We start from the raw sequence: 15,314 nt of genomic DNA on the forward strand, positions 1-15,314 counted from the left end.
TACTGGTAGATGAATTACTGGCGCTTTATTTTCATGGAGTTGGCTAAGGCATTTTGGTGTTGTAGTTGGTGATAGTAGTGCAGGTTAGCATGTTCACTGTGAGATTTTATATATCTGTTTATGTTTTAGGATTATTTGTAATTACATTTTTTTTTTATTTTCTTTTTATTGGAGCCTATAAAGTCCATCGCTTTGTCCAAATTGTATATAAATTTATAAGACAAGGCACTATGCTATCAATATTGGCATCTGAAGTACCACCCTGTGAAGATGCTAGCAATTATAATCAAAATAAAGTGGATTGGGGCAGATAGAGGGGGCAGATAGAGGGTTGGGGAAGTGGAAGATCAAAGGGTTAGAAGGGGCAAATTGAGAGATGAGGGGGATGGGGAAGATAGAGGGGTTAGAGGGGGCAGAAAAAAAAGTAAGGAAGGGGCAGATAGAGGGGTATGGGGGGGGGGGCAGATAGAGGCATTAGAGGGGACAGATAGAGAGGTGGGAAATGTAGAAGGGTGGGGGGGGGGGGGCAGTTAAAGAAACATAGAAAGAGTGGGGAGGTATAGGGTGAGGAGTAGGGGGAGAATAAGGGGCAGACAGAAAATACAGAGCAGAGAGGAGTACAGAGTGTGATGGATAAGGATAATAGATAAGGATGACTATAGACATGAAAAGGAAGGTTCATAAAAAGTTCATCTGAACAGACGTATGACTATATACACATACTCAGCATTGCATGTCCTCACGCTTACAAATAAATAAAGACAAGAAATGGTAGTATTCATGGTGGGGAGTCGGGAGACATTACTGATGGCGATGACGTTGAAAAGCCTGGAAAAGTTCATCAAGAGCCGACTTGAGGTCATACTCCTCTTCATAATTCAACGTACAATTCACCTTCAATTAGAAGAAAACAGAAGAAGGTCATGATGGAGAGAAGTAGGAGAAGAGTGGAACTGAGACAGGTGAGATGGGCAGTAAGAAGGGTACTGTCAGGATCAGTGTCATTACGTGGGTCACCTGCTGGTGGCACTGTTGTTCCTGGGCGCAGTTCCAGGGCCCACCAGCGGGTGTCTCCCAGCAGCTGGACTGTTCTTTTAATTCAGCTGCACCTGAGGAGGACTGCTGAGGGAATATAAGCCCGCTGTTCCGTGAAAAAAACATACCCGTAAAAAATCCATACCCTCATCACTTCCGGTGCACCTACGTCAGCACCTATGTCATTGAACAGCTGAGGAGCTGACTAGTGCACATGCTCGGAGGGTATGGATTTTTCACGGCAGTGTGTGTAACGTTACACCGCCTCAGCTGTTGCTGTGTTCACAGTAAAACAGCTCGGCTGCAACATGAGTCATCTCCGCTCCTTTCCCTGTCACTTCCCTGATCTGGGCTAGTAAATATAAAAGCGGCGGCGGGTGTATGAAAATATAAATCACGGAGCCGAGATCTCCGTCATACACCCGCCGCCGCTTTTATATTTACTAGCCAAGATCAGTGAAGTGACAGCGAAAGGAGCGGAGATGACTCACATTGCAACCGAGCTGTTTTTATGTAACCGCCGCAACAGCTGATGCGGTGTAACGTTACACACACTGCCGTGATAATTTCATACCCTCCGCGCATGCGCACTAGTCAGCTCCTCAGCTGTTCAATTACGTATCTGGGGCTGTGAGCATGCGCACTGCTACGCTGCTCAGCTGTTCCTCACCGGAAGTGACGTGGGTATGGATTTCTTACGGGGTATGCTTTTCTAACGTTACACCGACCTTCACTGAGGCTCAGTGCTTCAGTATTTTCTCTGCTAGCCGTGTCCCTGTCTGAGCCTGATCCTGTAACCTGTATTCTGATCCTGGCTCCCTGCTTTCCTTGTCTCCTGTCCTGCTATTGTTTGCTCCATCCTTTTGTATATAGGTTGTTAGGTTCTATTGGGGTTTTGTACTTTTATCATTTACAGTGCCTTGCAAAAGTATTCGGCCCCCTTGAACTTTGCGACCTTTTGCCACATTTCAGGCTTCAAACATAAAGATATAAAACTGTAATTTTTTTGTGAAGAATCAACAACAAGTGGGACGAAATTTATTGGATATTTCAAACTTTGTTAACAAATAAAAAATTGAAAAATTGGGCGTGCAAAATTATTCAGCCCCTTTACTTTCAGTGCAGCAAACTCTCTCCAGAAGTTCAGTGAGGATCTCTGAATGATCCAATGTTGACCTAAATGACTAATGATGATAAATAGAATCCACCTGTGTGTAATCAAGTCTCCGTATAAATGCACCTGCACTGTGATAGTCTCAGAGGTCCGTTTAAAGCGCAGAGAGCATCATGAAGAACAAGGAACACACCAGGCAGGTCCGAGATACTGTTGTGCAGAAGTTTAAAGCTGGATTTGGATACAAAAAGATTTCCCAAGCTTTAAACATCCCAAGGAGCACTGTGCAAGAGATAATATTGAAATGGAAGGAGTATCAGACCACTGCAAATCTACGAAGACCTGGCCGTCCCTCTAAACTTTCAGCTCATACAAGGAGAAGACTGATCAGAGATGCAGCCAAGAGGCCCATGATCACTCTGGATGAACTGCAGAGATCTACAGCTGAGGTGGGAGACTCTGTCCATAGGACAACAATCAGTCGTATACTGCACAAATCTGCCCTTTATGGAAGAGTGGCAAGAAGAAAGCCATTTCTTAAAGATATCCATAAAAAGTGTCGTTTAAAGTTTGTTACAAGCCACCTGGGAGTAGGGTTGCCACCTCATCCCTTTAAACCAGGACACACGTTAAATACACAGGTTCTGAGGCTAATATAATGCACATAAGGCACCAAGTGAGTTTAATTACCACCTTAATCAGCCACAGAACCTGTGTAAGTAATATGTGTCCTGGTTTAAAGCGATGAGGTGGCAACACTACCTAGGAGACACCAAACATGTGGAAGAAGGAGCTCTGCTCAGATGAAACCAAAATCAAACTTTTTGGCAACAATGCAAAAGATTATGTTTGGCGTAAAAGCAACACAGCTCATCACCCTGAACACACCATCCCCCACTGTCAAACATGGTGGTGGCAGTATCATGGTTTGGGCCTGCTTTTCTTCAGCAGGGACAGGGAAGATGGTTAAAATTGATGGGAAGATGGATGGAGCCAAATACAGGACCATTCTGGAAGAAAACCTGATGGAGTCTGCAAAAGACCTGAGACTGGGACGGAGATTTGTCTTCCAACAAGACAATGATCCAAAACATAAAGCAAAATCTACAATGGAATGGTTCACAAATAAACATATCCAGGTGTTAGAATGGCCAAGTCAAAGTCCAGACCTGAATCCAATCGAGAATCTGTGGAAAGAACTGAAAACTGCTGTTCACAAACGCTCTCCATCCAACCTCACTGAGCTCGAGCTGTTTTGCAAGGAGGAATGGGCAAAAATTTCAGTCTCTCGATGTGCAAAACTGATAGAGACATACCCCAAGCGACTTACAGCTGTAATCACAGCAAAGGTGGCGCTACAAAGTATTAACTTAAGGGGGCTGAATAATTTTGCACTCCCAATTTTTCAGTTTTTTATTTGTTAAAAAAGTTTGAAATATCCAATAAATTTCGTTCCACTTCATGATTGTGTCCCACTTGTTGTTGATTCTTCACAAAAAATTACACAGTTTTATATCTTTATGTTTGAAGCCTGAAATGTGGCAAAAGGTCGCAAAGTTCAAGGGGGCCGAATACTTTTGCAAGGCACTGTTTATTTTGTTTAATTGTTTATGGTAACTGGTGTTGGTATTGGAGTGTCATTTTGCTTAATAAACTTTTTTACATCTTTATCCATCTGGGTCCTGATTCCTTGGTGCAGCCAACTGATCTGATCACCCTTGCTGGATGCCTGCATGTGGTATCCCTGACACAATACTGAATCCACTAACGATCAGATCGGTTGCACCTGGGAATTAGGAATTTTCTGGTTGTTGCAAGATGCAGTCAGAGGAGGCCTTTTATTTTTCTTTGCTTGTAACAGAAGACAGGGAAAACTTAAGGCCCGTACACACGTGCAGATTGTCGGCCGAAAAGATTCGGCCGACGACCGATCGGCCGATTGTATGCTTGTTAGTATGATGCTTCCGACAGCCGACAGCGCACTTTCGGCCGAACAGAATCTGTCGTGCAAGCATTAAAATTTTTGTATGCGGACACCAGAACGGCCGATTGTTCACCAGTCAGTACAGATTTCGGCCGACAGACAGCAGATTTGCAAGACTGGGCATGCTCAGAAAAGAAAAAAGACAAGGAAAGTGAACCATCACATGACATCACTTCTGCAGTCGGCTGTTGTTGGCCGACAAAATTAGTGTGCAGTCTTTTGCAGTTTTCAACAGACACGACAGCCCTGGACAAAAGACGGCCGATCGTTCGGCCGACGATCGGTACGTGTGTACGGGGCTTTTCACTAGCGAGCAGTTGTTGGAATGCATCCGTCTGGCCCACTCGTTTGTTGACCAAGGCAGAGTTTTGTTCAAAGAGATTCAGCCACTTATTCAGCTCTGTGCAGAGTTGGCTTTATCTAGTACCCCTAAGGGTGGTGATGATTATTCTCCTCCTTTTAGTGTCTCTCAGGTGGTATCTCTTGTGTGGCTCTTGGAAGATGATAAACCCTATTTTATTGAACATTATTCAGTGTATTCTCCAGAGGCCCTGTTGGATTGTATGAATGCTGTATATTCTCTAATCAGACAAGGGGGTTGTAAATTGAGTTTTGTTCAGCCCTTACTGCAAACCTGGTCAGATCTTTCCAATTTAGCATCAGCTAACTCACACCAATCCACTTCTGCCTCTGGACACCAGTTTTCTCAAAGTTTCTCCTCTCCGTTACCCGTAGCAACCACAGCTGCAGTTAGGTATGGCTTGCTTTCTACTGCTTGTTCATATCCTGGCTTAACGAGTTGCACTTTTCCTGCATTTAACCCTGTGAAAACTTCCTCTACTACTCTGTTGCCCCTAGCAACCTCTCAGAAATTCTCCTCTGTAACTGTTTCTCCTTTTCCACCATCTCCCAATACTGTCATTTCGCTTCCATCTACTTCACAATCTATTCATAGCCCTGCAATCACTAGCAAGATTCCTGTATCTAAACCTAAAAAGAAAAGGAGATTTTTCCCAACACATATAATTATACCTGTTACCCAACCTGCTGATCCGGTGCCTGTTTCTCAGCCTGCTGTCCCAGTGCCCGCTGTTCCGGTGCCCGCTGTTCTGATGCCTGATGTTCTGGTGCCTCCTACTGAGCCTGCTGATCCAGTGCCCGCTGTTCTGATGCCTGCTGTTCCAGTGCTCGCTGATCTGGTGCCTTCTACTGAGCCTGCTGATCCAGTGCCCACTGATCCGGTGCCTCCTACTGAGCCTGCTGATCCAGTGCCGCTGTTCTGATGCCTGCTGTTCCAGTGCCCGCTGATTTGGTGCCTCCTACTGAGCCTGCTGATCCAGTGCCCGCTGATCTAATGCCTCCTACTGAGCCTGCTGATCCAGTGCCCGCTGATCCGGTGCCTCCTACTGAGCCCGCTGACCCAGTGCTTGCTGTTCCGGTGCCTGCTGTACCGGTGCCCGCTAATCCAGTGCCCGTTGTTCCGGTGACCACTACCCAGCCTGCTGATCCGGTGCCTGTTTCTCAGCCTGCTGTCCCAGTGCCCACTGTTCCGGTGCCCGCTGCTCCAGTGCCCGTTGATCTGGTGCCTCCTACTGAGCCTTCTGATCCAGTGCACACTGATCCGGTGCCTCCTACTGAGCCTGCTGATCCAGTGCCCGCTGATCTGGTGCCTCCTGCTGATCCAGTGCCCGCTGTTCCGGTGCCCGCTGATCCGGTGCCTCCTACTGAGCCTGCTGTTCCAGTGCCCGCTGTTCTGGTGCCTCCTACTGAGCCTGCTGGTCCAGTGCCCACTGTTCTGGTGCCCGCTGATCCGGTGCCTCCTACTGAGCCTGCTGATCTAGTGCCCGCTGTTCTGGTGCCCGCAGTTCTGGTGCCTGCTGATCCGGTGTCTCTTACTCAGCCCGCTGATCTGGTGCCAGCTGATCCTGTGCCCGCTGTTCCGGTGACCACTACCCAGCCTGCTGACCCAGTGTTTGCTGTTCCAGTGCCTGCTGACCCAGTGCTTGCTGTTCCAGTGCCCGCTGACCCAGTGCTTGCTGTTCCGGTGCCTGCTGACCCAGTGCTTGCTGATCCAGTGCCTGCTGAGCCACGGTCTGCCGCCCTGTTTGATGTGTCACTGTCTGTTGCCCAGCCTGGTGTGCCACTGCCGGATATCCTGCATGCCGCTGGCACTCCCCTGCTTGATGTCCAGCTTGCCTTCAGTCCCAGTGTTGGGACATGTGTTTCAATGAGGGCAGGTGTATCCCTAATGTTACGCCTCTTCAGAAACTTGACCTGTGGGGTGCCTAGACGGCTTCCAGATCCTGGTGGTGGGGCGCATGATCATTTGCTGGACTCTGGTGGCAGGCCTTCTGGCAAGTTAAAGGACTTTGGCCTAGAGAGTGCTAGAAGACCCACAGACATGGAGGGGAGACCTTTTTGGACTTTCGGGGTAAAAGCACAATGGAGCGTCTGGAGGGGGGGGAACTGTCAGGATCAGTGTCATTACGTAGGTCACCTGCTGGTGGCACTGTTGTTCCTGGAACTGAGGGGCACAGTTCCAGGGCCCACCAGCGGGTGTCTCCCAGTAGCTGGACTGTTCTTTTAATTAAGCTGCACCTGAGGAGGACTGCTGAGGGAATATAAGCCCGCCCTTCACTGAGGCTCAGTGCTTCAGTATTTTCTCTGCTAGCCGTGTCCCTGTCTAAACCTGCATCCTGAAACCTGTATCCTGATCCTGAGCCTGATCCTGAAACCTGTATTCTGATCCTGAGTCTGATCCTGAGTCTGATCCTGAAACCTGTATTCTGATCCTGAGCCTGATCCTGAAACCTGTATTCTGATCCTGAGCCTGATCCTGAAACCTGTATTCTGATCCTGAGCCTGATCCTGAAACCTGTATTCTGATCCTGAGTCCTGCTTTCTGTACCTGGCTCCCTGCTTTCCTTGTCTCCTGTCCCTGTCCTGCTATTGTTTGCTCCATCCTTTTGTATATAGGTTGTTAGGTTCTATTGGGGTTTTGTACTGTTATCATTTATATTTAGTTTACTTGTTTATGGTCACTGGTGTTGGTATTGGAGTGTCATTTTGCTTAATAAACGTATTTACATCTTTATCCATCTGGGTCCTGATTCCTTGGTGCAGCCAACTGATTTGATCACCCTTGCTGGATGCCTGCATGTGGTATCCCTGACAGGTACTGGGAATGGTACTGAGACAGGTCTTGAGAGGAGTACTGGGAGAAGTACTGAGGCAGGTACAGGGAGGAGTAATAAGAAGGGTACTGGAAGGTGTACTGGGAGGAAAACTATGAGGATTACTGAAACAGGTACTGAGCGGGGTACTGGTACTGGTACTGAGATGGGCATTGATGCATGTACTAAGAGGGGTACTGAGACGGGTATTGAGAGAGGTACTGGTACTGAGATGGGCATTGATGCATGTACTAAGAGGGGTACTGAGACGGGTATTGAGAGAGGTACTGGTACTGAGATGGGCATTGATGCATGTACTAAGAGGGGTACTGAGACAGGTATTGAGAGGTACAGGGAGGAGTAATGAGAAGGGTTCTAGGAGGAATAGTGAGAGGGGTACTGGGAGGGAAATTATAAGGGTTACTGAGACAGGCACTGAGAGGGGTACTGGGACTGGTACTGAGATGGGCATTGATGCATGTACTGAGAGGGGTACTGAGACAGGCATTGAGAGAGGTACTGGGACAGGTATAGGGAGGAGAAATGAGAAGGGTACTAGGAGGGGGTGATGAGAGAGGAATACTGAAAGGAGTACTGGGAGGGAAACCAAGAGGGGCATGGAGACAGGTACTGAGAGGGGTACTGGAATGGGTACTGAGACAGGCCCTGATATATGTACTGAGAGGCGTACTAAGAGGTTACTGAGATGGGTATTGAGACGGGCACTGAGACAGGTATTTAGAGAAGTACTGAGAGGGATATTGTGATGAGATGAGTTCTGAGAAGGGTACTGAGAGAGATATTGAGATGAGTTCCGAGATGGGTACTAAGAGGGATACCGGGAGAAAGAGGTCAGAGAGGGGTACTGAGATGGGTACCAGAAAGGGTACTGGGAGAGAGGTATTGAGATGGGTTCTGGGATGGGTAGTAAGAGGGTTACTGGGGGGGATACTGAGGGGGTGCTGAGAAGTGGACTGGGATGGATACTGGGGGGAAACTGAGATGGATATTGGGAGGGGTACTGAGACAGGTACTGAGATGGGTATAGGGAATGGCACTAAGAGGCACTGAGAGGGGTACTGAGAGGGATACTAAGAGGGCTATTGACAGTGAAAGGTAATGATGGGGGAAAGTGTATGAGAGGGGTACTACGACAGGTACTAAGAGGGGTACTGAGACAGGTATTGATAGGTTACTGGGAGGGGACTGTGAGGGGTAATGGGAGGGGTTATTCTTTAACCCCTTAATGCTGCCTCCCATGGGACCTTTAAGTGGCCTTTAATGTCCAGGAGGTAGAAGGGATTCCCACTGGATCCCATCCCACTGGATCCTGATCAGAAGCCATGACCAAAAGTTGTTAACAACATCGGAGTGCTGGGAAGGCACAGTGAAAGCACTCTTGGCACACAACCCTCTGCCGCCATGGACACATATGTGCAGAATTATTTTCACTGTATGCATCCATTATGCGGTCAGGAAGAGATTAATATAGCAACTGAGGCATGACGCAAGGCTTGGATACAAATGTATACAGGGTGTACTTACTTTGTTTGAGAGTTGGATGAGAGAGGATTGCAGTTCAGCATATTCCCTCCCTTGGTTGAAGATGGCCACCAAAGATTTGAGGCCTCTGCAGGCGAGCTCTTCCACTGTTAGGTTCTGTAAAATATAGAGATATTGGGAGATATTGAGAGCGTTCAAAAGCTTTGTGTGCACAGATAACAGCAATACTGAAAATCCAATCTCCAGCTTCCTCTGGGTGCCTTCCACCATTGGTTGGCTGGAAAGGGATGACATAACTCCTATGCCTGCTCCCAGGGGTATTTTCATTATGGCACCAAGGAGTGCTAAGAATATACACTGAACTGGGGGTGGGGGTGCAGGTGTACGGACCAAACACAGACAGTGTGCATTTGGGGGGCGCTCACCTGCACACCTGTCCAATTAGAGCCTGCGGCTGTGTTCATACAGGCGCTGCATCCCCATAGAATGACAGGCAAGAAAAGAAGAAAGGTGCCTCTGAGTGCAGCTGGCTAAACTTTATTGCACACACAACAAGCAGACTTACAGGATGGATGACATGTAACGTAACGTCACAGCTCGGGGGCTCTTCCTGGTCCCGCGACTCATCCTATCCTCTAGCTGTCCAGCAGGCAGAGAGATGACACAGGTAGGTGAGTCCAATCAGGAACGGTGGATCAATCAGAGGCTGCGGTGGAACGCATGCCTCGCTAATGGACCGCACCGACCGTAATGACGTCAAAGGGACGGTAACGCATTTCGGAGCATGCACAGTAGTGCTCCTTCATCAGACCAAGTTAGAGGATAGGACGAGTCACAGAACCAGAAAGAGAACCCGAGCTGTGACGTCACATGTCATCCATCCTCTAAGTCTGCTTGTTATGTGTGCAATAAAGTGTTGCTAGCTGCACTTAGAGGCGCCTTTCTTCTTTTCTTGCCTGCTAGTTGGGACTGCTTCTGCCATTCCTAAGAGCTGCCCTCAGTGTTAACGGGGTGCACTTGCACGACATTGGAAGTCCACCCACCTCCCTTTTCATCCTCCGCCTATCAAGATCAAGCTGGAGGACTCCTCCTTCACACAGCCAAAGTACCTGGAGGAATGAGCCCCTAATTATATTTTTCTAACCTAAAAAACAGATCTCTCCAGCGGTGTGCTGTCACTACTAAGAGGGATTCCATCTTCATCTGGTCTTTTCTCTGGGTTCTTGGGCTCCAGTCATTGGCCAAACTGCGATGATGTAACTCACACGCATGCGCATGGGCAGTGCTGTATTTTGGCCTAGGCCGACAAGGCCCAGGCCTAGGGCAGCACTTTGCAGGGGGGCAGCAAAAAAGCTGCCCCCCTCCACCTGAGACTCTATTGGCCACTGATTGCAAGAGCCGCCTCTCTCACCCCCCCTCTCTCTCTCTCTCTCTCTCACCCCCCTCGCTCTCTCATCCCCCCCGTTCTCTCTCTCTCTCATCCCCCCTCTCTCTCATCTCCCCCTCTCTCTCTCTCTCTCTCTCTCTCTCTCTCTCATCCCCCCTCTCTCTCTCTATCATCCCCCCTATCTCTCTCATCCCCCCCCGTTCTCTCTCTCTCTCATCCCCCCTCTCTCTCATCTCCCCCTCTCTCTCTCTCTCTCTCTCTCTCTCATCCCCCCTCTCTCTCTCTATCATCCCCCCTATCTCTCTCATCCCCCCTCTCTCTCTCATCTCCCCCCCTCTCTCTCTCTATCTCTCTCACCCCCCCTCCTCTCTCGCGCAGGATTGACGAGAAACCACCCGCTGCAGGTAAGTGCATGCTGCTCTCTCTGCACACTGTGGGCACTCTGCAATGTAAGGGGGCACGCTGTGAGCGCTCTGCATTGATAGGGGGCACACTGTGGGCACTCTGCAATGTAAGGGGGCACGCTGTGAGCGCTCTGCAGTGAAAGGGGGCACGCTGTGAGCGCTCTGCAATGTAAGGGGGCACGCTGTGAGCGCTCTGCATTGAAAGGGGGCACGCTGTAAGCGCTCTGCATTGAAAGGGGGCATGCTGTGGGCGCTCTGCAATGTAAGGGGGCACGCTGTGAGCGCTCTGCAGTGAAAGGGGGCACGCTGTGAGCGCTCTGCAATGTAAGGGGGCACGCTGTGAGCGCTCTGCATTGAAAGGGGGCACGCTGTGAGCACTCTGCATTGAAAGGGGGCACGCTGTGGGCGCTCTGCAATGTAAGGGGGCACGCTGTAAGCACTCTGCATTGAAAGGGGGCATGCTGTGGGCGCTCTGCAATGAAAGGGGGCACGCTGTGGGCGCTCTGCAATGTAAGGGGGCACGCTGTAAGCACTCTGCATTGAAAGGGGGCACGCTGTGAGCGCTCTGCAATGAAAGGGGGCACGCTGTGGGCGCTCTGCACTGAAAGGGGGCACGCTGTGTGCGCTCTGCATTGAAAGGGGGCACGCTGTGAGCGCTTTGCATTGAAAGGGGGCACGCTGTAGGCGCTCTGCATTGAAAGGGGGCACGCTGTGGGCGCTCTGCAATGTAAGGGGGCACGCTGTGAGCGCTCTGCATTGAAAGGGGACAAGCTGTGAGCACTCTGCATTGAAAGGGGGCACGCTGTGGGCGCTCGGCATTGAAAGGGGGCCCGCTGTGGGAGCTCTGCAATGTAAGGGGGCACTCTGTAGGCGCTCTGCATTGAAAGGGGGCACGCTGTGAGCGCTCTGCATTGAAAGGGGGCACGCTGTGGGCGCTCTGCATTGAAAGGGGGCACGCTGTGAGTGCTCTGCATTGAAAGGGGGCACGCTGTGGGCGCTCTGCAATGTAAGGGGGCACGCTGTAGGCCCTCTGCATTGAAAGGGGGCACGCTGTGAGCTCTCTGCATTGAAAGGGGGCACGCTGTGGGCGCTCTGCACTGAAAGGGGGCACGCTGTGTGCGCTCTGCATTGAAAGGGGGCACGCTGTGAGCGCTTTGCATTGAAAGGGGGCACGCTGTAGGCGCTCTGCATTGAAAGGGGGCACGCTTTGGGCGCTCTGCAATGTAAGGGGGCACGCTGTGAGCGCTCTGCATTGAAAGGGGACAAGCTGTGAGCACTCTGCATTGAAAGGGGGCACGCTGTGGGCGCTCGGCATTGAAAGGGGGCCCGCTGTGGGAGCTCTGCAATGTAAGGGGGCACTCTGTAGGCGCTCTGCATTGAAAGGGGGCACGCTGTGAGCGCTCTGCATTGAAAGGAGGCACTCTGTGAGCGCTCTGCATTGAAAGGGGGCACGCTGTGGGCGCTCTGCATTGAAAGGGGGCACGCTGTGAGTGCTCTGCATTGAAAGGGGGCACGCTGTGGGCGCTCTGCAATGTAAGGGGGCACGCTGTAGGCCCTCTGCATTGAAAGGGGGCACGCTGTGAGCTCTCTGCATTGAAAGGGGGCACGCTGTGAGCGCTCTGCATTGAAAGGGGGCACGCTGTGAGCGCTCTGCATTGAAAGGGGGCACGCTGTGAGCGCTCTGCAATGAAAGGGGGCACGCTGTGAGCGCTCTGCATTGAAAGGGGGCACGCGGTGGGCGCTCTGCATTGAAAGGGGGCACGCTGTGAGCGCTCTGCATTAAAAGGGGGAACGCTGTGAGCGCTCTGCATTGAAAGGGGGCACGCTGTGGGCGCTCTGCATTGAAAGGGGACACGCTGTGGGCGCTCTGCATTGAAAGGGGGCACGCTGCGAGCGCTCTGCATTGAAAGGGGGCACGCTGTGGTCACTCTGCATTTAAGGGGGCACGCTGTGGGGACTCTAAAGGTGTTGTTAAAATTTTTTTGTAACTTAATTCTGAATAAAACATTTAACAGTGTAATTTTATGAGATATTTTACGAGGGCGTGTTTAGGGGCGGAGCAGGGTAGGGTTTGGGTGGGGCAACATGTGGCGAGTAACTCTTAAGGCCTGGCTAGTAGCTCATGACTTGAAATTTTGAGCCCTGATATAGGGTATATGGCATATAGTGTATGTTATATAGGGTATAGGGCATACAGGATATGACATGTAGGATGTGGGACATATAGAATGTAGGGCACTTAGAGTATGACATATAAGATATAGGGCATATAACTATGGCATATAGGATGCAGAACATATAGGGTATAACATATAGGATATAGGGTGTGGCATACATGTTTGACATATAGGTTATAGGGCAGGGATCCTCAAACAATGGCCCTCCAGCTGTTATGGAACTACACGTCCCATGAGGCATTGTAAAACTCTGACATTCACAGACATGACTAGGCATGATGGGAATTGTAGTTCTGAAGGGCCATAGTTTTGAGACACCTGGTATAGGGCATATGGGGTGTGATATAATGGTTAAAAGGTATATTGGGTATTACATATAGGACATAGGGCATATAGGTATTACATATAGGATATAGGGCATATAGGTATGACATAAAGGATGCAGGACAAATAGGGTATACCATATAGAATTTAGGGCATTTAGCGTGTAACACAGGTTATAGGGCATATAGGCTATGACATATAAGGAATATGGCAGATAGGGCATGACATATAGGATATAGGACATATAGTTATAGCATATAGGGCATATAGGTATGACATATAGGATGTAGGACATATATGATTTTAACAAATAGGATATATGGCATATAGGTTTGACTTACAGGATGTAGGATATATAGGGTATGACATATAGGGTATAAGGAATGTAGGGTGTGACATATAGGGCAAATGCATAATGATATGACATATAGGATGTAGGACATATAGGGTATGACATATAGGGTCCAGGGAATATAGGGTAGGACATATAGGGCATATAGGTATAACATATAGGATGTTGGACAAAAAGGGTATGACATACAGGATATAGGGCATATAGGAATGAGATGTAGGATGTAGGACATATAGGGGAGTAAATATAGGATATGAAATATAGGATATAGGGCATAGAGTGGATGACATTTAGGTATAGGGCATATAGGATATGAATATCATGGTATTCCAGGGTTATTGGTTTTTGGTTCAGCTACCATAGATGAATTCACACAATGATAGCCAAGTTTTCCAAGCACTGGAGTGTGGTTTTGAAGCTCCAATAACATTGAAAAGAGAAGGACTTTAAAGCCAAATTCCAGGTATGGACATTTTTACATAGTTACATTGTTCAGCTTGTATGTACAGTAAGGTCCATAAATATTGGGACATGGACACAATTCTAATCTTTTTGGCTCTATACACCACCACAATGGATTTGAAATGAAACAAACAAGATGTGCTTTAACTGCAGACATTCAGCTTTAATTTGAGGGTATTTACATCCAAATCAGGTGAAAGGTATAGGAATTACAAACAGTTTGTATATGTCCCTTCCACTTTTTAAGGGACCAAAAGTAACGGGACAATTGGCTGCTCAGCTGTTCCATGGCCAGGTGTGTGTTATTCCCTCATTATCCCATTTACAAGGAGCAGATAAAAGGTCCAGAGTTCATTTCAATGTGCTATTTGCATTTGGAATCTGTTGCTGTCAACTCTCAATATGAGATCCAAAGAGCTGTCACTATCAGTGAAGCAAGCCATCATTAGGCTGACAAAAAAAAAACCATCAGAGTGATAGCAAAAACATTAGGTGTGGCCAAATCAACTATTTGAGCAACTCAGCAACACCAGAATACCCAGAAGACCAAGGAAAACAACTGTGGTGGATGACCGAAGAATTCTTTCCCTGGTGAAGAAAACACCCTTCACAACAGTTGGCCAGATCAGGAAAGCTCTCCAGGAGGTAGGTGTATGGGTGTCAGATCAGGATCACTCTCCAGGAGGTAGGTGTATGTGTGTCAGATCAGGAACGCTCTCCAGGAGGTAGGTGTATGTGTGCCAGATCAGGAACACTCTCCAGGAGGTAGGTGTATGTGTGCAGGGGAGGGCTGGCAGCCTTAGGCCTGGGGGGCAAGTCCAGTCAAGTGGCCCACTGAACCACCGAATGAGCTCACCATCCATCTGCTCCACATTGCCTGCACAGAGAGAGAGAGAGACCACTCAACATTGTGCAGGCTATGTGGAGCGGTCTCTCTCTCTCTGTGCGGGCAGCGGTAACTCTCTGTGCGGGCAGCGTGAAAGTGGTCACTCTCTGTGGGGGCTACTCTCTGTTTGGGCAATCATGTGGAGCAGTCTCTCAGAGACTGCTCCACATGATTGTCCCAGAGAGAATGAGACAGAGAGCCTGCCCCTTCCCCACACTCAGTACACAGACCAAAGAGACTGCAGGAAGATGAAGACTAAAGTCTTGGCAGTCACTGCTGCCACACTAAAGTCCCGTACACATGCAACGATTGTTGGCCGTATATTTTCGGCCAACGTCTGATCGGCTGATTGTCGGCTTGTTAGTATGATGCTTCCGACAACCGACTCAGACTTTTCGGCCGAACAAAATCTGGTGTGCATGCTATAAAATTTTTGTTGGCCGTCAACACAACGGCCGATTTTCGTGCAGTCAGTACCGATTTCGGCAGACAAAATTCAGATGAGCAAGACTG

General features: G+C 49.0%; 1 protein-coding gene across 1 annotated transcript in view; it reads right to left on the reverse strand.

Annotated features, from left to right (window-relative positions):
- Positions 1–15,314, reverse strand: part of LOC309550850 (uncharacterized protein) — a gene marked incomplete at both ends in the record, with an annotated part of 169,452 nt that overhangs the window by 138,081 nt on the left and 16,057 nt on the right. The window contains 2 exons of the mRNA XM_082251209.1: positions 806–894; positions 8,852–8,965. Of these exons, the coding sequence (XP_082107335.1) occupies positions 806–894; positions 8,852–8,965 (203 nt within the window). The remainder of the gene's footprint in view (positions 1–805; positions 895–8,851; positions 8,966–15,314) is intronic.

This window comes from Pelophylax lessonae (assembly GCF_965119305.1).
Source record: "Pelophylax lessonae genome assembly, chromosome: 1".
Lineage (NCBI taxonomy): Eukaryota > Metazoa > Chordata > Amphibia > Anura > Ranidae > Pelophylax > Pelophylax lessonae.